The 25456-nt window shown below is 46.3% G+C and overlaps 2 protein-coding genes and 1 long non-coding RNA gene across 5 annotated transcripts in view; 2 read left to right on the forward strand and 1 right to left on the reverse strand.

The window, feature by feature from the left end:
- Window positions 1-25456, forward strand: part of LOC119431054 (ATP-binding cassette sub-family C member 3) — a 121440-nt gene that overhangs the window by 75511 nt on the left and 20473 nt on the right. For both annotated transcript variants that reach the window (XR_007463742.1, XM_037698518.2), the window contains exons 14-20: window positions 2651-2868; window positions 5235-5411; window positions 6547-6714; window positions 8400-8590; window positions 11045-11120; window positions 12471-12669; window positions 23562-23872. Coding sequence is in view for 1 of the 2 variants with exons in the window: in XM_037698518.2 (XP_037554446.2) it covers window positions 2651-2868; window positions 5235-5411; window positions 6547-6714; window positions 8400-8590; window positions 11045-11120; window positions 12471-12669; window positions 23562-23872 (1340 nt within the window). In the remaining variant the exon portion in view is untranslated. The remainder of the gene's footprint in view (window positions 1-2650; window positions 2869-5234; window positions 5412-6546; window positions 6715-8399; window positions 8591-11044; window positions 11121-12470; window positions 12670-23561; window positions 23873-25456) is intronic.
- Window positions 17091-18239, forward strand: LOC125940539 (uncharacterized). The gene is made up of 2 exons (XR_007463743.1): window positions 17091-17227; window positions 17472-18239. It is a non-coding gene; the product is annotated as an uncharacterized LOC125940539 (long non-coding RNA).
- Window positions 18360-20661, reverse strand: LOC119431055 (putative nuclease HARBI1). Of its 2 annotated transcripts, XM_049656824.1 has the most exons (3): window positions 20496-20661; window positions 19444-19612; window positions 18360-19067 (listed from the first exon to the last, which is right to left on the reverse strand). In XM_049656824.1, the coding sequence occupies exons 2-3, from the start codon at window positions 19588-19590 to the stop codon at window positions 18375-18377; spliced, it is 840 nt and encodes a 279-aa protein (XP_049512781.1). In that variant the 5' UTR covers window positions 19591-19612; window positions 20496-20661; the 3' UTR covers window positions 18360-18374. The 2 variants fall into 2 exon arrangements, with proteins under 2 accessions (XP_049512781.1, XP_049512780.1); XM_049656823.1 differs by lacking the exon at window positions 20496-20661 and having other exon boundaries at window positions 19444-19816.

Raw genomic sequence — 25456 nt, forward strand, 5'->3', positions numbered from 1 at the left:
GGCACGACAGTGTGCTGCAGCATCATCTGCCTTTGTAGCGCAACAATTCTGCATTATTTTTCAATTCAGTGAGCAATAGAAAGCTTTAGCTCGTCCGTAAACGTATTACCCTTTGCATAATACCGGATTAGCGTAGCTGTTGACTGCAGCAGCGTCACTGGCAGCGATATCTTGTGGCACTTTTTCGACGTACAATATGTTTAAAGAGGTTTTGTGTTTCGTGAATGTGCTTGCCAAAGTAAACTGGTTAAAATATTGCAGGTAAACAATATGTCGCTACGTGGTCGATACAGATGTTCTACATAGTTACGCAGAATACGGAATGCCACCGAAATATAATACATTTGTGTCCTCTCTAGTTCACCTCTGTGCCGCACGATGACGCTAGCAGCACTGTTGCTGTCGTTTACCTCTCCGGTAGCCTAGTATTCGGGAAAAGGTAATACGTTTGCGGACAAGTTAAAGCTCTCTATAATCCCGAATCACGACGAGCGGCAGCTAAGAAAATGACAAGTGGAACGCTTAGAGACAGGAAGGGGGGGGGGGGGGGGGTTGTGGATTGACAACGCCGTATTACTAAATTCGTGTGGGCCTCCCACCCGACCTCCCACCTGGTCTCTGTAGCCGCGAGAAATTTGCATTAAAAAGGAGCCGTGCGGGTGCGCCATTGACGCCACATGCAACCTATCTTTGAGCTGCGGACCGTCAGCCTGCCTTTCGTACGAGTTGTCGCTTCTGGCCATCTGCCCTTGCAGATCTACCGCAACTCATTTGTAGTTGCGCCAGACTGGGCTCATCAAAAGTGGGGCTACATCCTAGCCACTCACCTGACTTCCAGCTTCGGATGTGTAGGATCCCTGTAGGACCTCATCGACCACAACACGCCATATATGAGCATATCATATGCTTGCTTCACACGTTTTATGCCACACGGTGAAGTTTCCACTAAGAAAATAGTGAGCAAACGCATGTAACCGGTACTACGGGAGACATGCAGAACAAGAGTCTGGGAGAGAAAGCGTAAATTGGCAATGAAATACGGATATTTACCAGAATACCGAACCTGTTATCTTATCCTCCGTGGTTGCTCAGTGGCTATGGTGTTGGGCTGCAGAGCACGAGTTCGCGGGATTGAATCCCGGCCACGGCGGCCGCATTCGATGAGGGCGAAATGCGAAAACAGCCTGTGTACTTAGATTTAGGTGCACGTTAAAGAACCCCAGGTGGTTCAAATTACGGGAGTCCCCCACTACGGCGTGCAGTAGAGTAGCTGTCTGGGTCAGTTGGTACATACTGAATAGTAAAAACCACTCAAAAGACGAAGGACAAAGAAGAGACGTGGCACACACGATGACTGTCCACACAGTCGAGGCGTGGCACACACGACGACCAGTCAGTCGTGTGTGCCGCTGTCTCTTCTCTGTCCTTCGTCTTATGACTGGTTTTTTTTCAATTCACTACGGCGTGCCTCATAATCAGATCGTGGTTTTGGCACGTAAAGCCCCATAATTTTTTGAACCTGTTATCTTCCAGCGATTGGGTGAAGGAGAAAAGTACATTAAGATGAGGAAAAAGAACTGACTAGCATTCACTGTGAGCTACGTGAGCGAAACTTCTGTAGGAACCACCAACAACGATTGTAAATGTCAGCGAATAGCTGAAAGCTTCCATAAAACTATTCGCTTTCTTAAATGAATGATGCGCTTAAAGGCGTATGTTTGTCATAGAGAGGATAGCTTGGCAGCGTTTGGTTGCTTCGTTGCATAATTCTGTAGAGAACAGAGCTATTAACGTGCACAAGTGTAGCGGTAATATGGGTGGCTATACATGTGCGTCGATTCGTCATACGTGTACTGTCACCAGTGGCACAAGTGCATTCGTCTCTCCCGGTGCCGGAGGCATCTCCCACATCCGCCACGGGGGGGAGGAAGGTGGGCGAAGAGGCGGACTGTCCTTTCCGAAAGCTCTACCACAGCAACTGAACCTTCAAACGCCCCAAAATCTGGTGTGGCATCGCGTGCGTCTTAAATTATTTTAATAGTTGGTACTCGGCGAGGAACTTGCACCGGAACTCGGTTGCACGATGGTATTTGCCTTTTGAATAGGCCTCTTTGTAACGACGGTGAATGCCGAACCACACCGAAGACCCGAAAACAGGTGTAACAACAAAGGAAACATATTCCATCCGAAAAAAAAAGCATTACATGCAGTACGAATGACCCATGATTCACTTTCTGCGAGGCCAAGGCAGCCTTCAAGACATACACTCAACAAAACTTGTTCTGCCCCGTCAATCCCACGAACAATCTGTTGCGGTCGTATGGGAAATTTGCCATATGGCAGTTCAGAAATGACGTGTCCTCTTTCGATGACTGCTGTGTTATTGCGGTGTAATTAAAATTATCGAGGACAGGTTGATGTTAGTGTCATTTGATATGCCAATTTTCTAGAGAAATTTTAAGGCGTAGGCTTCGTGTGCCTTCACACCAGCTGACATCGGTTAATAGGATGTAAATACGATGACGATAATAACAATTACCATAATGACAATGACCTACAGTATGCAACGATATAGAAAATTTTGCTGTCTCGGTTGTGCATAGAATTCACGAGGGGTAACACCTGCCAACTTTTATCGCTGCGCACGCAGGGGAAGTGATGCTGTCTGAGTGCAGCTTCTCGTGGACGCAGCACTCGTCCCACTCCTCCTCTCCGGTGCTCAGCGAGCCCTCACTCATGGACGTCACCTTCCGAGCAGCGCCCGGCTCCTTGGTGGGCATCGTAGGCTTCGTTGGCAGCGGGAAATCCTCTCTGCTGTCCGCCATATTGGGTGACATGCATCGCACTCGAGGCACCCTTCACACGTCGGTACGCACTGACTAGCACGTCCCCTTAAACATAAGAACAATGGTCGTGCCGGCTACTCCGTTTGTGGTCCATGGCCATGCCCCACTAAAACAACATGCGCCTTGATAGTTCTAATGGTCAGCAACCTTAATAATTTGCAATGTTCGTTTAAAGGCGTTAGCTCTGCTTATGCTCAAGCGTAGTTCTGGCTGTAGTCGATTATATATTACGCTGAAAATGAGTTTCGGCTGTAACCGATCACATATAACCGACTACAACCGAAACTCGGCTTGAGCATAAGCAGAGCTAAAGTGTTCAAACGAACAGCACAATTCTTCAATGTATTTGCTGTTGTTGTTGTAGGGAAACAAGGTTAGGTGAAAACGTCGCGTAATCGTGGTGCACAAAGCACGCGAAACACGAGGGCGCCAACACCCACGCACGACGAAGCATTGAGCAAGCTCATATTTGTGTCTGGCTATATGCGCAGCTGTTGTTGCTGGCGGGTAGCCAAACAGTAATTATCAAACGTTATTTTACTAGATGTTATTCACGGAATAGTGCAACAAAGACTTAATATAACACACAAGCTTTTAAACCATACTTTCGGAACTACCTCTAAAGCGCGAGACCACCCTAAGAGTTTCTGAAATGTCAATGGTCTCTCGCAAAACCCAATCTACTCAATGTCCTTAGAGTACAATGGACGTTGAAGATGACCGTATTGCAGCAGTTGAATCCGATTCAGTGCAAAAAATACTGAAATTGTATTTTTTAAGAGTTTAAGAGTCCTTAAACGGTCCTCTGTTTGGGGAGTAGAAGATCTGTTGGAAATGGAAGTAGCGGGGCGCACACAGTAAATGCATTGCCGAGATTTCCATTGCTGACAGGGGTATTTTTTATAAAGTTTCCAACGTTGGTTGAGTATTATTAGAAGCATAATCAGGGAAAACAAAAGTTAAGAAAATTTCCATTTCGGCTGTTTAATCCCGCTAATAAAACTACCGCTACATATAAGTGAACACAACATTCTGTTGCTGAGCCCGGCGTCGCGAAATTATTTTCCAGCAGGTGGTCTTCCTATATTCCTATGGTCTACTCACCCGTAGTAGCCCTCATAGACCAAAGTACAATTTAGGGACAGTAACCTTCATTATTTTAACGTAATCCTACGACTGATTCACCTACAGACCGGATGTTAGGCCTGCCAGGGTGTCTTGAAAGCTTGCTGCCGAAAGTAGCTCGGCACGAACAAATGATCATAGCGAAAGCAAAACTATTAGCAAAGACATATGCTTACTGCAGAAGCATGTGCGTTTGGACTGGCTGGTTCATGACTATAGCAGAAACAACGCAAAAAAAGATGTTAGGAAGGGACAGACAAGGGCGCTGACTAACACCCAAATGTTCAATCTTTCAAGCAGGATAAATATAATGTACCACTGTGCAAGAAAAACAGGAAACACGGAAAGGGAGCATGCGATTGACTAATATGAGCGTAATCGCTCTCATATAGGATAGATGTAACCTTCAGAAGGAGTAAAATGAAAGGCATGCTTGCGCGCTCATCACCCCTACTTTAAATGTGAAACATTTCTGATATCAGACATGCCCGCTCCTCATTGTATTTTAATACTATGGTGCAATCTTTAAAAAGTGACTCACGGTCACGGTTAACACAATGCAGTGACAAATGGCTACTTCTTGCCTGCTTGCTGACCTTATGTGAGTGTTCGCGCCTGCGGTCGTTCACACAGCGCCCTATTCGTCCGGCACAGAAAAGGCCGCATGAAAGGAAGATTTTGTAAACCACATTGTCACGGCATTTAACGGACTGCTTTCTAAGCTTTTTTTCGCAACTTCTTTTTGACTCGGTCTCCCGGTTGGATTTTTGGCACAGGCTACGAAGCTTGTGTGGGGCAAGAACAGCAGCCCAACGTCTGCCCTGTTGACGACCTTGTTTATACTGTGCGATGTCTTGTGCCCGACATCGCATCTCCTTCGGGATCGGCCGCGATCGCAACGAAACAGCTTGTAACGTTTCTTTGCCAGACTACAATATATATGCAGTCATGTAATTGTCGCCGACGTCACAATATCATTGTCACTGTCAAGCAACCTTTGTCGTCGCCAAGCCATGGTTGTTTTCGCCTGCTGTTTTGCCTCCATCCCCACAAACACCTCACGTCACGCATCCACAATTGGTCACCTTCAACTGTCCACATGCAAATGCAGAATAATAAGAAAGCACGGGCATCATAATTTACTACATAATGCATTTGAAGACAGTGTCTGGAAATCCACCAGAGGCAGAATTACTGCTTTGATGACATAGCCGTGCATATCCGTTTTCTTTTGTTTTTTTTCTCATTCATTCGGATTTGCAGGGGTCCATTGCGTACGTGTCCCAGGTGGCGGCGATATACAACATGACCGTCAGAGACAACATCACGTTCGGGAAACGGTTTGACCCAGCTCTGTACGCACGAGTGATCAAGGCTTGCGAACTTCTGAATGACCTTAACACTTTCCCTGCCGGTGACCTGACCGAGGTCGGAGAGAAGGTGAGAAACATATAATAGTGGGGCAGATTGTGAGGCGTGCTCATCCCAGAGAGCTGTCAGGGTTATTTCCTCTCTGTGTATTATCAAAAACGTTGGCAATCAATGTCTATGTCGGCTTCGGTGTGTTAAACAGAGCGCACAAGCACAGATACACGAATACTTGCCGCGTGCCAATGCTGGCCCACAAAAAGTGAATGATGTACGTTCAGGTGTAGTAAACACTGAAAACACCGGCTATTTTGGCGATCAGGTCTCTGTCATGATCGACTCACGCTCACATTGCGTCTTCCTATAAAGATGCTACGTGTATTACGACAGTGCAAATATGGAAGCCTAAAATGGATGTAGAACGTTCTTATGGCTCGAGAAAACAAGCGTAAAAAATGAAAATGATAGGCAGCCCTCCCAAACACGTAATAATAGCCGGTGTACAAATGGAGGCTCATCCTGGTCAGAGCATCGTCAGCTGTGAGCGCTGCAAACCGAGCGCCTTTGGTAAAGCTCACAAGTTGACATGTGCACATGCGAATCATACCCGTGCAATATCATAATAGCTATTACAGCAAATGTAAATATCTACATGCTGGCTTCACAAGCGCATGCCTCAGACAGAACAAAGCAAGGTAGACACAAGAAAATCGCCAACTCGCCAATAAAATTTGCCAGGGCCAGATGGAATACATCCAAGGAAACAAGGAATGTGAGCACATCACGCCTGTGTAACTGGCAAGGAGCACCATAGTCCTCTTGCGGAGCATAACAATGAATTCGAAACACTCTTTGGAAAAGAATTTGTGCATTGTTGTGCTACAGCGGAGACATGTCATCGATACAGCTCTTCTCATTCTGTCTAAATAGCTTCTATTAACTCACACCCAAGCGTAGGGTCCGATCTTACTCAGAATTGGAATGCTAGGAAGCAAAAGCTCGCGGGCACGGGGCCGACCAAATGCGCCTGTATTCTATTCACGTTCTAGCGCAAGTTCACTTCAGCAGTAGAACCAAGAAGCCCAGCGACACATTTTATTAATTATCTGCGGTAGTGTGCTCGGGAAACACGTCATTTAGGCATCATTGCTACACTAATCCATGCTGCTGTCTTTCACATCCTCGTCGGTGGTGCGCAACGCATCAGGGCGAGACACTGAGCGGTGGCCAGAAGCAACGCATCTCGCTGGCGCGTGCCGTGTACAGCAGATCGCACATCTACCTGCTCGACGACCCACTCAGCGCACTCGATCCCACGGTGGCCGCCAGGGTCTTCAAGCATGTCATCGGCAAGAACGGGCTGCTCCGAAACACGGTTCGTGCGGAACCATGCATGTATGCATAGTCAACACTGTGAGATAATTTACACCCTTCACAGTGAATAAGTGCGTACATTAATTCATGACTCACACGCTTAGACCCTGTTCGGGTGTAAGGCCGGGTGTGGTATGTTGCGTGATATATGGTATGTTGTAGACCGATTTACTACCTTATGCATTTCAAGGGTGTATACTATATTACAGTGCACTCGGCCTATATATACCTATGTATACTGTATACGAAGTCTTTGCTCTTCACTAAGTAACCTTCTAAGGAAGCCCCACTGAGGCCACAGGCCTGTTACGAAAGTTACGTGCCGCTGGCAGACTACGCTATAACCATGTATCAAGCTAAACATTTGAACACTTTTATGGATGTATGAGTGGTGCTCGGTTTTCCGATGGCTAAAACCCCCAGGATTAGGGGGTAAGATCGAATCGATGGTGGTTAGTGGCGACAAATGCAGTTTTAGTCTTGCCGACTCCTTCTAGCTTGTAAAATGGTCACAGCTGCGACAAACGACACGAATAGTGCATTATAAACACTTCACTAGCTATCACTGTCAAATTGTTGTGTCAGATACTTCTCTACACCCCTAGTGGCCAGAACGAATAAATGCTTTTCAAGTACTCCTCTTCTCGTCGATCGTGTATTTGGAGTACGTTGTCATGTACGAGAAAAATTTTTATAGCCCTAAAGGTAGGGATGTTAGCCATGGAACAACCCAGCAGCCTTAAGGTTGTAAAGTGTTTATAGTCTGCAATCCAACAGTCATTAGGGACATTAAAGAAAAATACTAAATATGTTTGTACTCGTAAGCTATTCTCTGAAAACTCAATTTTGCCCATTTCGCAGCAGTAGGTTGATAACTAGACGGAAAATTACGTCCAAGAGACCACTTTCTCGCTTTTCTTGCAAAATTTCTTCCAATCAATTTCTTCCAACCCGGCGCCGGTACTTCAGTGTGACATGACAGATTTCAATGGGCTTTTTTTCGTAATTCGGCCGCCGTGGCTACCTTAAAAGTTCTAAAAAATTGTGTATTTCAGCCTTTTGTTGTTTGACCATACAATATAGTCATTTCTTAAGTTTATAAATTTAACCATCCACGAGCAGACGCCCCTAAAATTGAACACGTCACGGCGATCTGGTGCGGGAACTTCAAGGCGGTGGCACCACCTGTTTTTTTTTTTTTTTTTGTCTTTTCTGGCTCATGAAGCCTCTCACAGTAAAGGTGGCTTTTTTTGGTATAGGATCATATACTAATAAAGTTCAAATAATTTTTCCCATTAGTGTCCCTTTTCCGTCTGTATTATTATTTTTTGCTGTCTGTCGTTTCACACCTGCATGGCAATGTATTATGTGTGGCTACTGTGTGCGTGTCTGCTAAATGCGCTCTGACTTGCATTGTTGAGCCAATCGTGTAGTGAAGCTAATAAAGAGAAACACTAAATCAGTTTAGAATGATAAGCTATTCTTTCAAAACTCAATGTTTGTTTATTTCGTGGCACTAGCTTGAATGTCAGATGAGAAAATGAAGTTCAAATGCTTCATTTATGTACTTTCTTGCGTTTTTTTTTCCAAACGGCATTCCTTTTTCTAGTTCCACGACCCAAAACACGTGCCACAATATTAGTCACAAAAGACATGCTTACATGCGGCACTCTTGGACTCTTCCAGACGCGCATTCTAGTGTGCAACCAGGGCTCTCTCCTGAAGCACATGGACAGTCTCGTACTCATGCACGGCGGCACCGCGTCAGTGTTCGCCACGGTCTCCGAGCTGCTGCAGCACAAGGACACACCACGCACGGTGCGGGTGGCCGACTCCAGGCAGGCCAACGCCAGGCAGACGACAGCCAGCGGCGTAAGGTAGTGTAGCCCAGTCTTTCGCAAACTGCCCATCTATTGACCCACGGAGGACTTCGACAAGGTTCAAAGAGTTCCGTGGAGACTGCTGTAAGGGCTCATACTCAACACTCAACAAGCATGAGAATGGCGAATAAAAAAATATCTCGTGAGGCATTTGCAGTGAAGGGCCAAAGTGTGCCCTTCACGTTTACGAAGACAGTGCCGAAAACAGCATACTGCTGGTCGTAGACCGAACTTGCGACTTCAAGTTTCGTCAATGTAATTGTGGCGAACGTGTCCTCGGACTAATTCCGGTGCTCAACGTCGGCATTCCCATTCATCACGTACCGACAGACAGACAGACAGATAGACAAACAAGAAACTTTATTTTGTCCTAAGGGACTACTTTGTCGTAGTCGCGGGCCGCACCGAAAGCCGCATATGAATGCAAAAAATGCATAGCACTGGCCACTTAAGACATAGGATATGGTCTGCCACATGCGAGCCAATATAAGAGTTGTCACATTGCGTAACACGCATGCGCAAGAGCGCCAGTTTCATTTACGCCAGTGACGCAACAATGAAAGGGGAAAATTTATAGAATATCATTAACCGCTTCGCGAACGCTTGGCTTCACACAGATTCCAAATAGTGCCCTACACCTGCATAATTCATTTCTTACATTTGTGTAAAAGTAAGCACGATGGTGACCCGACTGACCTATTTATTTCTTTACGAATAAACAATAGTTCCAGCAAATGCAAGAGAGGAAAATTTCGTCACTGATGGCGTGGTGGCGACATCTGGAAGTCTAGAAAGATAGCATGCATATCACGTGTCCTCAGAGAGTGACAGCGCGGCAGAAGGAACGTTGTACAACAAGACCTTTTAGGCCCCCTACCTATTAAACACTCAGAGGAGCGGGTTACTCTCAGATTGGATGTTTTTCTTTTATTGTATTGTTTGTATAGAGTATAGAGGTTGTATTGGCAAGCAGTTGATATTTACTTCGGCACCATGCTCGTGTGTTTTCTTGTTTATGTAATTTTCAAGTCGGATTGTGATTTCTACCTAAAAAGTGCTTGTATGTTTATAAAAAAATGCTTGTAAAAACTGCTCCGTATCTTTTCCAAAGACGAATGTACCTCTATGTAAACGTGGACCTACTTACAGGTTGAATGCGCAAAGCATCTCGTTACTTTGCACTAAGTACATCGTGTTCGCGTTTGCAATTGTCAAGTGTTCATAGTCACTGTTAAGCCACATATTCAGTTTTTCGCTGAGGACCAGAGCATCAGGTATTATGATAAAGTAAATACATGATGATGGTCATGACATTGTGGTCATGCCGATACACCAACTCGGCTCGTTGACAGAGCTGCGCCTGGGCGCGGCGCACATATTTTGAAACAGTACGAACTGTAAAAAAAGAGAAAGGCGGTGGAGGCGTGGCAGCAGCAACATTTACTGCCCAAAATTACATGATTACAGGCAAATTTTAAAATGCTTTACTCGAAAAGATTCGTAAGGCGAAGCCCTTTAATCCAAGAAGCATTCTATATCTTTCCCTCATATATTGTAGGGGCAACGTATTGTTTTTCAACTCTCGTAGCAATCGTGAAATACTAACCATATCGATAAATCATGAAAAAAAGGTAAGGCGCGCAGACACGGGCACAAGAGATAACAACCAAACGTCACAACACAGCGTTTGTGTTGTCTGGTTCTCTCCTCTTGTGTCCGTGTCTTCACGCCTTACCTTCTTTACCGATGAATCCCTACCCACTAGTTCAACTTTCTGTCGTTCTAAAAATCTGTAAATCATTTTTTCGCAAGCAGCACTAGCACATGTTCATTCTAATATCGGCACTTATTATCGACTTTTTTTGTTTTATGAACATAAGTACCCAGCAACGTGGTAACAAGAGCGCGTTTCGTGTTTCATACAAACAATTAATACCTGGCCGGTACAGTATAGAAATTATTTTCGACCAAATTATATTTCAGTAGTATCATCCATATATCCGGATTTATGCCTGAGGGCAAATCTTGCAAAGTAAAAAAATATTGGCAGATGTATTTCATTTTTAACCAACTGCCACAGATACTGCAACGCTGCTCGAGCAGTGTCGTCAGAGTGATTCTGACCCCCTAAAAAACAACGAGGGTCCAGTGATTGTTATTTGCCTGCCTGGCTTCTGCTAAGCATAATACTGAGGTTGTAACACTAAAATCATTGCGATAACTCAAACCAAAGAGGAGGAATGAGTCACAAAAGCAAACCGAAAACAAAAACCAAGCGAGGTAGCCACGTGACGGTGTTAATTGGCACCGAGGTCCGGCCCAGGTAGCCCTTTGTTACACCCTTTCGTCAGACGTTTCTTACAAGAGAATGTTGTACGTAAAGCAAAAAGTAAACCGGCTAAACACGGGTGCTTTGCTTACAATGGTTTGTCGCTCATGTTCTCAATACAGCGACGACAAGGACACTTCGGACCAGGATGAGGCGAAAGGAAGGGTCACAGTAGAGGAAACCATAACATCGTCAAAGGTAGGATGCATAAATTGGGTGCGACAAATCGCAAATTGTGTGCAGTGGCGACAATGCTGAAAAAAAAGTCACCACGCGTTTTGATTGTTTCAAATCGACGTGGTCTCCACACTAAATTTACATCTAGAATTCGTTTAGCTTGTGTGCCGCTTTAAGCTCTAGAAGTCCGCAATGTTGTTAATAAGAGTGTCCAACCTGAACTTGAAAGAAAGAATCCACGCCTGCAAAAGAACCCACTAAAATGTTGAAATGTACCGTCGCAGTTCCCTACGCAAGACAAAATACAGCAGCAAAATAATTTCGCCTTTAGGCGCTTCGAGCTGTAATATTTTCACATACGATCGAATAAGAGCGCGGATGTCTAGAAGGAGAATTATATAGCAAGGAAGGTAATATAACTACGCAACAATAGCTGTACGCTTTTTTGAAACCACAAGAAGTATTATTATATTTTAGCGTCCTCACAAAAAGAGCTCAGCGTAAATGCACGGAGGCATGAACTCGACAGCAAGAGAGAATCTTGTGGGATCGGGAAGAATTGCCCCAGAAAGATGAGAATGACATCTGCTGATCTAAAATTAAAGGCGTACTAAGCTTTAATGCTTGGCGTTTTTAAAAAGGTCAAGTAAGCATCGGAACAAAGTCGGCAAGCACCACCTGGGCACCAGCACCATTGCAGACACCACGCGTCACCACAGATACTGGGGCCGTGTAATAGTTATTGCGAAAAAGATAAACTTGGTGTAACGACTTTACGTTGTGCCTCTGCATATGAAAACAGCCCGAACAATGAAGAACAATCACGCAAATACTAATTCTCTATATTCTCGCCCCCGGCGTCACGTATTCGGGCGCATATCCAGCTGTAAACTCAGCCCGCCACGTGTCCCGTTTGCTCCGTGAAATGTAGAGCCGCGGGGTGTGGCGACGGAGCTCTCCTCACTAAGAGCTCCTCCAGGAGGCGCGACATCCGTAAGTCTCGGCAGCACAGGAGTAGGTCAAGCTGCTTTCTCAGCGTGAATTTCACCGCATTGCTACAACGTTTCTTCTATAGCCGCGGAATGTTTTGCCATCAGAGATTCGTAAATAAATCAGCTTACTTGCCTATGTTTCATCACTGCAGAATGACGTGCACGTGTAGCCGATGAAAGTATCCCCCGTGAGCTTAGAATTTATTTTTATTGTAGGACACCGGTCAGCGTTCTTCTGCTTTTTTTTCTGGTCATTATCCGCAAGCACCACCTGTGCGCCAGCACCATTGCAGGCACCACGGCTAAGCACAGAGACTAGGGCCGTGTAGTAGTTCTTGCGAAAAAGATAAACTTGGTGTAACGACTTTTGGTTGCGTAGACTTCATTGGAAGTGGCGAGCGCCCTGGGCCGGTTGTGCGGCGTGTGCGGACCCCTGGCGCTACTGTGCTTCGTGGCGAGTGCTGGAGCCGTGGCCTGGCAGCAGCTGTACGTGAAGCGGTGGACTGACGCCATGGTTGCAGGAGCTGACTCCTCAGCCAGCTGGGTCGGAGGCTTGGTCGCCATCTCGCTTTCTGACGGTAACTTTCACGGGCCGTGTGGTGGCGGTGGCACACACTTCTTTGATTCTTTGATTCTGTCTTCTTTCATTCTGTGCAGCTTTAGCATTGCGCCCACGTATACTAACGTAGAAGTAAAACGGAATATCTGGAAAACGTAACCGTGAGCAGAAGCGATAGTGCCGATCGTATAGTGAGGATGTGTTTCTCGAAACTACTTGCGCTAGTGTGTTGGACTAACATATCTGCTGGCATCATGTGTCACATGCTTGGCGGTAGAAACATAATGACCACGACGGCCTTCATGACATTTTTGTTCTGGCGCGAAGAATCGTGCAGCACAAACGTTTCAGGCTCGCTATGCCGATCAAAGTGTTCAGAAGATGTCGGAACAGCAGTGCTGTTTATGGGTAAGTCTCCCGGTACATCAGTACACTTCTGCAATTTTGGTGAAGCAGCGCACTTGGACAAAAAAGACGTTCACACTAACATGAATGATGAGGACATAAAAAGGCGCTGAATCATGGCCAAAATCATGAATCAGTATCATGGATCAGCAACTAGGCCGTCAGTACCTGTTAATTAAGTTCACTTCTGCGCTATTGTGTGTTCGCTATTCAGATGCTGTGCTATTTGGATTAACAACTCTTTAGTGAGACAAATGATGCTTGTGTCGTGCAGGTGAGTGAGCATATGAGCTTTCACAAAGAGTGGCAAAAATGCTTTAAGTAATGGGCGGATGTATATTAGCGGAGGCAGTAAGAAAACTATTCATTCACTCAGAATGCACAGGTCGAGATTGAGACATTGTAACTGTAAGCTCTCGAGGTTGAATCGGATTGTACGAACTAGTTCCAGTGTCTTGAACATGCAATAAGCAGGAACTAACAAGACTTTTTTCTATACGCTTACTCATTGGCTATCATTAAATTAGTGTGTTTCTCCGCAGTTACGCTAGTACATCAACCTTTACTCTCGTTCATGTTTACCACTCACCTAACCACGCCACTCTTATTATACTTTGATGAAATTGCCCATTTATCGGCCGTCTACCGGAACCGAAGGTTTTCGGATTAGCATTCTTTATTCTTCAATTAACAACTGCAGGGCCTTGTTTAGGGTAATTCGTCAGACGTCATTTTTCGTTTGTCCCTCGGGAATAACTTCTCGACGTCTAGGTTCGTAGAACAACATGGTATGGTTATTCACATATGCTTGTGCAATTTCAAACCGTCGAACTTCATACTGCTCCCATTTCAGTCCACTTATCTGCAGAATTTTACTTGTTCTAGGGTTTTTCTCGTTGATTTTTGTTTCGTTCAGGCGACTAGAAGTATAGCTGGCGCACCCTAAATGCACCAATAGTTTCTTTTATATTTCTAAAATAAAAGATATGGCTCGATCTGTGTCATCAGCGACAAGCAGAGAACGTTCACATGTGCTTGGTCGCGGTAGCTTGTCATGACTCGTGGGAAATACCGAGGTCATTTAAGAGTGTTTTCCTGCAACACGCCTTTCGCTCCGACATTGACGACAGAAGAGAGAATGCACTGATGCAAATACTTTTCCATATAGTGCTAGAGGGCGCCTTGAACGTGCATTACTTAGCGTACCACTGCTGCTTTCTGCATGTACCGAGAAAAGTGGTTTAAAGCCATCACGTTTGGGGTAACCGAACTTTCTTTCTCCGCACGTGGCTTCTTTTTGCCGTCGAATATAAAGGAAACCACCCGGCAGGCATATACATCGCTGCATGCCGACGACTAAGTTTCCAAGCAAGGTGTTAGTATCATCTTCAACCCACTTCTTTTTGAAACCCATTTTTCTTCACACACCTGTTCAACCCATTTAAACAACTGACAATCTACAGAAAACATGTCAATGATCTTGAAAATGAATTATAACGTTGAAGATCTCTACCATACCATTTTTAAAGGTACGTTGGCCAAGCCTATAAAGTTTCATCGCGGTGTACAATTCATTACTGTACATTTTCGGCCGAATATTGGATGTCCCCGTAACCTGAGCGAAACTAAAACAAAAATGGGAGGACGCTTAACCTTCGTCGTTAAGAGTGGAAAGCGATAGCGTTATCGGACCCCGTTCGCATTGCATTTTTCTTTCAGTGGACTTCACTGCAACCCAGAACGTGGGAAAGCCAGCTTACAAAGACCAAGCTTACACCGATCCCCTTAAAGTCAGCTTCACATTGAAACAGAAATGCATTGCTGGGAAGACGTTTTTTCAGGGGCTATATATAATATATATATATATATATATATATAATATATATATATATATATATATATATATATATAAACTTTATTTGGCTTGAAAATATTTTAAGTACAGTGGTGGTCGGAGCCCCTCAGTCCAGGGCCCCACTGGCCTCTGCCGCCTAATTAAGGACTTTTGTCCTGCCAAGTCGGAACGGGCGAGCTCTGCCTCCCACTGCTCCATTGAGATATTATTAGTTGGCCTATGAGGGTGCTTAGTACACTCCCAGGTTACATGTATTAGTGTAGGTATGCAACCTCACCAAGGTCACGGTGAAATAGTGCAGAAAATACCCGCCGCCTCACCCACAACTTAGCGGGAAAGAGGCCGCCGATTGGCAAAAAATACAGACCGGGGTATTCCCCCATCTAAAACTGCTAAATGCCATGTATCTCAGGGGCAATATAATCGTGTTATATTAAAACGTGAAGGCCCTAACACCTTTTCTTATTATTTTATAATTGTTTGATATTGCCCCAACGCGCACGCGTGTCCGAAACGCATTAGGCAGGCGAAGTCCCCATTTGACCTGCCGAGGATGCGAGCGCCATCTGGATAGCATTTTCGCAAGTACCCTACCCGAGCGCGCCGTTGTTGGTATGGTAGAAATGCTGGAAAAGGGGTTTGTGTTTCAGTTTCCTCGTAACAGAATTATGTTTTCTCGTACATTCAAATTACAATCCGACGCCACCATGTCTCTAGGTTGTGGGTAAGTCGTACTTTACCATTTTTCTGGCGTATTTCCTGTGATAAATTCAATTTTGTTCACCAGAACCTTGCGCCACGTGGAGGGTCTGCGCGGTGGGGGTGGTTTGGGATTAGTTTCTCCTTCGCTAACACCTTGCGCCACGCGGAGGACCATGCGGTCGGGGTGGTTGGGGATGATTTTCTCCGCCACGGACGCCAACATCCACGCCGACGCCGGATTTTCTGCGACAGGGGGCCCTTCACGCAATCGCGTTAATATGCAAATTCCATGTAGCTGGACAGAACCATAATAATGTTGTTTGCTGTTGCTTGAAAATACTCAGATAACTTGTTTTGCGTCCCGCCTAATTACAAAATTAGTCCTAATCAATTAATGCACTTTTCAAATATTACAATTAGGAGAAAAGTGTCAACGACAAAATTGCAGAGCAACATGAAAATCTCCCGATACAGTTTTCTGTTGCTCAATACGTGCTAGACATGAAAGCTTTTCCGAGCGTGAAAGAAGCCCGCGAATACACGCAAAGTGCCTCGGCGGCCACTAGCGCGTCAATTTGGCGTGGATTCGTGGGCTTCTTTCACGATTGGAAAACACTTTTAATAGTACGTATGAGCGATAGAAAGACGTATCGGAAGTTTAACAGCGACGCTGTTTAATGGCGTATTCGGTTGGCCGCTCTGGTCCTCTGGCTCAGAGTCTGCAGATGCGAGCGAGCCCGCAATCTGAGCGGGAGACGCAGTGTACCAACCGAATGCATGAGCGATCTCGGAGCAGCGCGCCGGTGGCGCCACTGCGCAGGCAGCGCGGGAAGCCGCCGTGTAAACATTCTTGTGCGACAGTGACAAATGGCGTCGTCCAGTTCAGATGTGCTTGACCGCAGCGACGGCTCTCTCAGCCCAGCGCAGTCACTCTTCCTCACCATGCATGACGGTAAGTTGAGCGGAAGCTTTCGAAAGAAGTTTTTTGTTCGTCAAGTGTTTGGAACTGTGCTGCAGCCCCTTCGCGCGTGTTGTACAAGGAGCGCGCCGCTAGTGAAACTTTGTACCGGCACCTTGCTTTTTAGGCGCCTGTATATCTCGCTAACGTGAATTCCAGTTTATAATATTAGGGTACACTAACAGCTTTAGCTCGGAAGCTTCATGTACTAGCAGTAGGCGTAACACCCGCTGTGTGTGTTATCTGCTGCTCCTGTAAGGCGCGTGCGCTGGTTTTCAGCACTGCTTACATTTCATTCGAAGTCGTCTGCTAGTGTGTTTCGCCGATTAAGCCTTCTTCAGTAATGAATGCCATGAGTGACACTGGCGTTTTCGCATGTATCGCCACTGCTACACCACCAGCACGGAAAGAAAACTGCGACAGTTGGAATTGAACTTCGTCTGCGTAATTGAGCAGCTTATAATTCATTTTCCGCCGAGTGTATGCGCTTCGTAGAACGCGTCTTGTGTAGGAACACGCGTTTACATCAGATGCTCGTGACTCCTAATAATTATTAATACCGTGTCATTCAACTATCTTTTATCACAGGTAACGCACCAAGCCCAGTCTTGCTTGGGGAAGCCACCACTGCTGCCAGCGAGAACAGCCCGTCTTCCGGTAGGTGTAATGACGTTGCAACGCTTTTTCTTTCTCATTGTTGTAGGCTGAATTCAAACAGCCAGGCCTTGTGACCCTAATGTCACAAGGTTTTGCTTACTGTTCTCCTGCAGCGACAATTATTAAAATGCTTGCATGTCCATTTACTCCCCTCACTTGCTTTGCTAGTACATAAAAATATTCGAGCATTTGCAAAAATATTACTAATGTTATAACCCGGCTTTTCTTTTTCTCCTGTAAACAGGACCATGGGGAGAAGGCGAGACAAGGCTGTTATTAAACCTTTATGCACACTACTCAACCAAAGTAGGCCCCATGAAAAAATTCCGCTGCAAGCGTGCTATGTACGAGTATATTTCTAAGGAAATTCTTCAGATCCTGAATATTTACAGGACTCCGACACAGTGCGAGTCACGATTCAAGACAATTGCAAAGCGAAAGAAAGATGAAGACACTAATAACAAAACATCAGGCCATTCCCGCTGCCAGGTGTCGTATGAAGAAGAATTTGCGGCAATAAGGGCAGCAGATGACAGCATACAGCCCGAAGTTCTTCGTGGTGTGCACTCCGTGACATACAAGACATCTCAATCTGCTCAAGGTGCCAAGGATCCCGCCAACATTCTTACAGGTGCTGCCAACATTCCTATAGGAGCTGACTGTGCTGACCTGTCAGGCAACTCCGAATTTTTCGACGCCCCTTCAAGCGTAGTTACCGACTCTGCACCAAAAAGAAATGGAACACACAAGGCAGGCCGTCCTAATGCAGGTCGAATGATGCACATGAAGTATTTCTTTGAGCACATGCAAAAAATAAATGAAGAGCGAGAAGCAAAAAGGGAAGAGAGAGAGAAAAGACGAGAGGAAAGGCACCAAGAGCTGCTCAAACTCCACAGGGAGCACATCGCTGCATTGAAAGACCTTGCAGCAAAAGAAGACAACATGTGAAGCGTGGCATATACAAGTTCATGCCTCTGTATGTCATGTGCAATAAAATTTGTCTTTGCTATGACATCAATTTGTGTGAAACTTGCACACTTCAGAAAAGAGAAAAAATGTTTCAGGATTAGTAAACCGAGTAAAGCACTAACATTCTTTCTGGTTCAAGATAAATGACCAACAATTCCTTTATTTTCTCCCTCGTTACCTACAGCTGCCCCACCAAAGCATTTCTTTTCAATTCACCCAGACGGCGAAGCACATTTTCACGGTCAGTCTGTGGCTGCCTGTTAGCAGCCAACTCTGCGCGGTCCTGTCTGATGCGCAGCAGTGTATCCTGGCTTCTTTCTTCCCTCTCTTCGTCGGTCAACAGATCCTCCACATCTATGTCGCCATTGTCGAGGCATATGTTGTGGAGCACGCAGCATCCTACAATGAACTGTGTTATTTTGTCAACTGTGGTGAATTCGATGTAGCGAAGCTGACGAAACCTCTGCTTTAATAAGGCGAATGCATTTTCAATGACTACCCTTGTAGATGCATGGCAAGTATTGTACTTGCTCTTTGCTTGCATCATGTTGCCATAATTCTTAAACGGCGTAAGAAGGTGTTCGCTAATTGGGTAGGCGGCATCTCCAAGGATGTGATACATGTTCACCTGGCAAAGTGTGGGCAAATCTTGCTGAACAGTTGATAGTTTCAGCACACGACCATCATGAACCTTGCTTGGTGGGCCAGTAAAGACGTCTTGGAACCTGCCTTTGGAGTTGCAGATGCCCTGCATTGTTAATGACACCTGGTCATGCCTGTTTATATAGGTAGACCTTGTCTTGTTCACTGGGCAGCGCATGGGAATATAGGTGCCATCGATACACCCTATTACATTCGGAAACCCTGCAAGCTGCAAAAAGAAAAGGTCATTGCGAAGTCAGAATAAACCATAAAGAACATACATAATAAAGGCTAGAAAAATGTTTTACAACAGCACATTAGTTCCCGCTGTCAATCTAATGGTAATGCACTAATTAGAAGTGAGAATTAGTGCTTATCATTGAAGCCATGTCATTTTGCAATTATATCTCGTGCATTGGTCATTTTGCACAAGTTGGTGTACAGTCCCTTTTATTATTATTGCTGTTTACAACTTGTCACCAAAAAAAGGAGTTCTGTATTATTTCGAAAGGCGTGCTTCTTCATGCATATTTGATTGTTTTCCCTTAACATACTTCATGTTGAAATGCAGATAAAAAATATAAGAAGGCAAAATAACAGCTCACATTCTCGAATTCCCTGGCTAATGCCTCTTTGTCCATTCCAAAGTATATGACGTCTGGGGCAATGGCACAAAGAAAGCCGAGCACCCTATCAATCACAGCAAACTGCGTAGACTCTGCCATGTTGAAAAGCACAGCAACCTCCCTCATTGAGGCCTTGTTGACAGCATACCTAGAAAATATTTTCATATGAGTTGTTATGCTTGACCATTACATGGAAAGATTGTCATGCTTAATTTACATGAAAGTACGGAGAGCAGCTACTTGCAGAAAGAAGTGCCCTGCATCTAATATAGTTCTACATGTGGTAACAAACAGGAGCTACTCCATGTGTGTGCAAACTCCACAGCTGACTTATTTGGCCTCTATTGAGACCACAGCGGGCGCCTATATATGAAGTTAGTAAATTCGCAGGCGCAAGTTGGAATCAGCTAGCGCAAGACAGGGGTAATTGGAGATCGCAGGGAGAGGCCTTGGTCCTGCAGTGGACATAAATATAGGCTGATGATGATATATAGTGCAGGTAAACCAAGATTTGGTCCCATTATTGAACAACTAAAATAAGACAATTTAAAACTGCAAGCACAAATCGCATGATCTTTACATGCCTCTGTGTTCGAGTGTGCATTACATGGGTCTGGAACCAGCCCATTGCTACTCGATTTGTGCTGTGTTGTCGTTTGGGGTATGACGAGTATTTCTGTATGCCATTACGTGCATCAACAGAACATAAAACAGCACGTGTTTGCATTGTTATCAATAAGGTAAAGCAGCGTCTGCTCAAACTGATTAAAACAGCAAATTAGAATAAGGATCGCCATATGCTTAATAGGCACCAGGCTCGACATGCTTGTTAGCCGCCTTGTTGAACATCTACTGGAAAGCGAAGAGCTTCTTCTGTCTTTTTTTATATTAACTACTTTTTTCACGATGAATGGAGACAGTGATGATCCTACTCCAAACAAAAAGTTCAGAGAAGCTTGCTGATTATATTGCTGCTTGTACTACACTGGATCTTCATCTCAACATACAAATCAGAAATGCGGTTCATTCACCAGAGAAATGAGAGAATGTGCTCCTCTGCCGATTTGACGGGCACACCGCCATGGTTCCTGTCAGACGGAAAACATTCCGACGCTTCGAACTGTTTGACCAGCTGGTTACAGGCTGATCGCGGGAGGCGGAAGTTGCTGCGAAACTGTAGAAGAACATTAGGTGAGTTCACTTTGCCTTGCGGCCGAACTTAATGTTACCTGTTTGTCGGAATAATCACTGACTACCTTCTGAACATAGCCTTTGACCTTCGGCACTTCAAGATGATCGGCGAACAACTCGGCGAACTTGTTTGCATAAATGTGGCGGTCGTCGTCGTCGTCGTCGGAGCTGCTAGCTTCAAGGCCCTCGGTTGCGAGGTGCTCTAAAAGCATCACTGATGATTCTTGCGCCTTTCGTAGCCGCCTTCGTTTCGACATGGTGCAATTATGCTTTCCTGGATATAAATTGACGGGAGCGACACACGAAAACACCACGAACACAACGCAACAAACCCGCACGACGCTCCGAAACTCCCGACGGCGAAAATGTGCGCCGGCGCTGTCACCTGTCGGCAACCGCGTCAAACCGCGGCGGTTAGTATCACGTGACACTGCTCTCGGCCAGATCGCGCCAACGTTCTCTCTAGCAAGTCAGAGCGGTTGGGAGCGCTCTGAGTCAGAGGCTGGCGCTCTGAAAGAACCATCCGAACGTAGTCCGAGCGCTCGACTTCTACCACCCGAACGCGTGGCCACTTTTCAGAGCCCTCTAGAGCGCTCGAAAACGACCATCCGAATACACCATAAGCCAGCCGTAATTTGTGGTGCTTGGCAAGAAACTGCCGCGCCGTAACCATGGTAACCCAAAGAAGGGTTACCGTCTTAGAGGCGAGGAGACCGCGTGCGCATGCACGAAGTCTCCTTCTCGCCTGTCTTTTCTCTGTGGCGGGCTGAGCCAGGAGAAAAAAAGTTGTCGCAGTTTTACCTGAAAGGCGAAGCATCAATTGCGATAGCAAACTTGTAGAGAGCTATACGGATTAATGATATTAGCTTTATCAGCTGTATAAACTTGGACATGCAGCAGCATCGGCAACACGCAGAACTGTTGTCGACGCCATCGGCGTTTTGCCCGCGTTCGCTCAAAATGCGTGCGGCGTTGGTGACTGTTGCCGGAGCCTCTGATATAAATAGGCACTGCGTGCCGCACCTAAACGTCGCCTCCCTTCCCTCCCCCTCCCCCCACGGCCTCTCGCGCGTCGGAAGAAGGTGCGTTTGCTCGACATACATGGTGATTGTAAAGGAGAACAGAGACGCCTATTTCTGCAGCCCTTAAGCGAGCACGGCGCCGAAGGCGCGTTTGTTCTCCGCCGTGCGTTCACTCCCCGTGAAAGACGCGCCCCTCGCGCCCTTTCACTCGCACATACAGCGTTCGATTGCGCTGAGCCGTGCTCCCTCAAGGGCTGCAGAAGATAGCGCCAACCTTTCCCTTTCCCTCAAGAACCACTTATCGGCGACGATTTTATTGCGATAGCAATTATATGGTCCAAAGCAGATTTCTGCCGTCGGCGTCGCCGTCGCCGTCGCCGTCGCCGTGAGGTTCCGTATGACGTCAATGAAGATGAAATCGTCGCCGCGCGCCGCCGAACGCTGTATGTGCGAGTGAAAAGGCGCGAGGGACGCGCGCTTTCACGGGGAGTGAACGCACGGCGGAGAACAAACGCGCGTTCTGTGCCATGCTCCCTTAAGGGCTGCAGAAGTAGGCGTCTCTTTCCTCCTTTACAATCACCATGTATGTAGAGCAAACGCACCTTCTTCTGACGCACGGGGGGGGGGGGGGGGCAGGGAAGGGAGGCAACGTTTAGCTGCGGCACCAAGTGCCTATTTATATCAGAGGCTCCGGCAACAGTCACCAACGCCGCACGCATTTTGTGCGAACGCGGGCAAAACGCCGACGGCGTCGACAACAGTGCTGTGTGTTGCCGGTGCTGCTGCATGTCCAAGTTTGTACAGCGGATAAAACTATCCTTACTCCGTATAGCTCTCTACTAAGTTGCTATCGCAATTGATGCTTCGCCTTTCGGGTGAAACTGCGACAACTTTTCTTCTCCAAATGACGTCATACGGAACCTCACGGCGACGGCGACGGCGACGCCGAAGGCAGAAATCTGCTTTTGAGCGTCCATATAATTGCTATCGCAATAAAAAGGCGAAAGCTTGCACTAGGTCGCACAAAGCTCAGGGCACAGCGAAGCTGGCAGATTGATATCGAGCGGTTCGCCTCCTGTCGCTCGTAGGCGCCGATGCGTCCAGCGCTAGTCACGCGAAATGTCGCCAACGCGTTCGCCGTCGTCAAGCGACAGCGTTCTGGGCATGCCACAAACGCAGGCAGGCTAACCAAGGTTGGTACAGTGCCAAGAACGCTGCTGCTTGCCGACGCCGAACGCGTTGGAGGCTAGCCGCTCGATATCAATCGGCCAGCTTCACTGTGTCATGAGCTTTGCGCGGCCTAGTGCAAGCTTTCGGCTTTTTTTCATCTTGCTCAACAATTTTCTCATTGACACTTTTAGTCTAATTATAACATTTAATAAGTTCATTAAATACTTAATAATAATTATGTATTTAGGTGGAATGCAAGCAATAATCTGAGTACCTCCAAGCGACCGACGTCAAGCAACATTACCTTAATTCTGTGCAGCTACGTAGCATTCTCACACGTTTAAAGTTTGGCTCAAGTTACACACGGTATACACAGTTTCTCTCTTGGTGCAACTGGGTATTCAGAAGTTGTTTCGTTAGTTTGATTACAACGAATTAATTCTAGTAATCAATGCGTCCTCAAAATTGTATGCTTGTGGCTTTCTTGCGGTTTCGTTTGTTCTTACCTCGCAATACGCAGGTGTCATGTGACCTTTTGGATGTTATAAGTACTGCTGTGAAGACAGGAAAGAAATCTGTTGTTGGGAAGTTAACGCTGTGTGTTGTCTCATGTATGTTCTGTGTCCCGTGTCGTTCTGCAAATTATGCAACGGTTCCGTGCACGTTTCAACATCGCTCGCCGTGTACAACAACTTCCCCCTACGGTGTGTCCAGTGCTGTTCCGAACGGCCGGCGGGTTCCTCCTGGCGGCGAGCTCCCAGCGGCTATCGCGCCTGTTACACCATTCCATGCTGGAGCACCTGCTGGCCAGTCCAATGTGCTTCTTCGACTCGACGCCTCGGGGCCGCATCCTGGCCCGCTTCTCCTTTGATCTGGACGCCATGGACTCCCGACTGTTTCTATCCGCCAAGCAGAGCCTGCAGAACGGATTCATCACAATCGCCAAGCTGGTCGTTGTGGGGACGCAGACGCCGCCCGTGCTGGCTGTGGGCGTGGTCGCCATCGTCGCTATGGGCTTCGCTATGGTACACATCTTTCCATCGGGGCTGGAAGAGTGCGCCCTGTCTTCACTGCTGCGCATGGGCACACAGCACATGAGTTGCCGCTGCCCCTGTAGAGCTTTTGGGAGGTGCTCCTGTAAGCTCGCAGTTTACGATAAATAAATAGTATATACTTACAGAAGAGAGCTTTCGCTGGAAGGGTTAACACTACACACGTGAAAGAACTACGCGCCCACGCTGGAAGACAGACCGCGGTGACGCAGAGAAACATGTTTGCGCACTCAAACGCTTGCTCAGATACGCTGCACCAAATAGGTCGGTCCAAGTTCATGCCGCAGCGACGACTCTCTCACTGGGTAACAGAAGCTAATCTCGAATGTCGTGCTTTTGCTGACTGCATGCGCCGGAAGCAATTGCGGAGCTGGAAATACGTCATAGACACAATGATTCCGGAACCATCTCTTACTGCCTCCAGAGGCGCCACACGTACCAGCGTTCAGATTACTTTTGACAAACTTCGAGGCAGCTCGCCAGCTGGCGCGCCACATCTGTGTGTCAGGTCCGATGACATTGAGGCAAACATAGTAAGCGTGGTTTAAGTCACCGCTAGTATGCAAATCAGTTTCTCTTGATATACCTAAATTTCCTGAGGGCCCGCTGGAACTTCCAGTTAGGAAAGGCTGAACGAATTTTACAGCCATGCGACATGGGAGAATCAAACTTTCTCGGCGGTCATAACTTGCACCTCATTTACATTAAACTGTGAAAAAGGCCGAGACAAGTCTGTTTATGAGAATTCACACTTTCTGAGCAGACCATACACTTAGCTTTGATTGCTCCACTCTTGCTGTCCTTTAAATGTTCTACCTTTTCAGCGCAGAGTACTCCCGAGCCTGCGTTTTCCAACATCTCGGCAGATATGGTAGATGGAACCGAGTTACTACCATCACCTATTTCACTTTTGAAGTGTTCTACAGCCTACCAATTTGGCATGCTGGATTTACGTCGAGCAGAACCAAAGGGGCCAAACAACTGCTCGCTTTCTGTTCGTTTACTTTGAATGTGAAACCTTACGGTATCGCATCATGCTGATCATTAGATGTTATTGGGCACAAGGGCATCGAAGGCCAAAGAGTGCCAACAGTATCGTATTGCATTCGTGAACAACTTTCTGTGGTGACGAAGGGAAAGCTATGGAGGCAAAGACCATGCGTGACAGCGCTCCTGAAAATAATTCCACAGCCTGATTCGCTAGACCCCCCTGGCAAGCAATAAACGAAAAACCTTATTTACAGCAGCACTCATCCTTAAATAACACTTAAAGTACACCATTGAGTGTTAAACGTTCATTTTATTTTCTCGTTTGGCTCTTGTATCGTCTTGGCAAATACAAAACCATGGCACGTAGCAAGATAGGCTCGTCCAATTTTCACTCCGAGAAACCGAAATAGAAAGTAGTGCCGAACTTCTGCCTGACTACTTTGCGCAGTAAGACGTGTTCAGAAGCTCGTCCCGGTAGCATTCTCTTCACTACCACTGAAATTTATACGTCAGTATAATACTGTTTAGACAGAGCATGGACACTTCTCCTTGGCGCTATACGACGCT

This window comes from Dermacentor silvarum, chromosome 10, assembly GCF_013339745.2.
Source record: "Dermacentor silvarum isolate Dsil-2018 chromosome 10, BIME_Dsil_1.4, whole genome shotgun sequence".
In the NCBI taxonomy this organism is placed as follows: Eukaryota; Metazoa; Arthropoda; class Arachnida; order Ixodida; family Ixodidae; genus Dermacentor; species Dermacentor silvarum.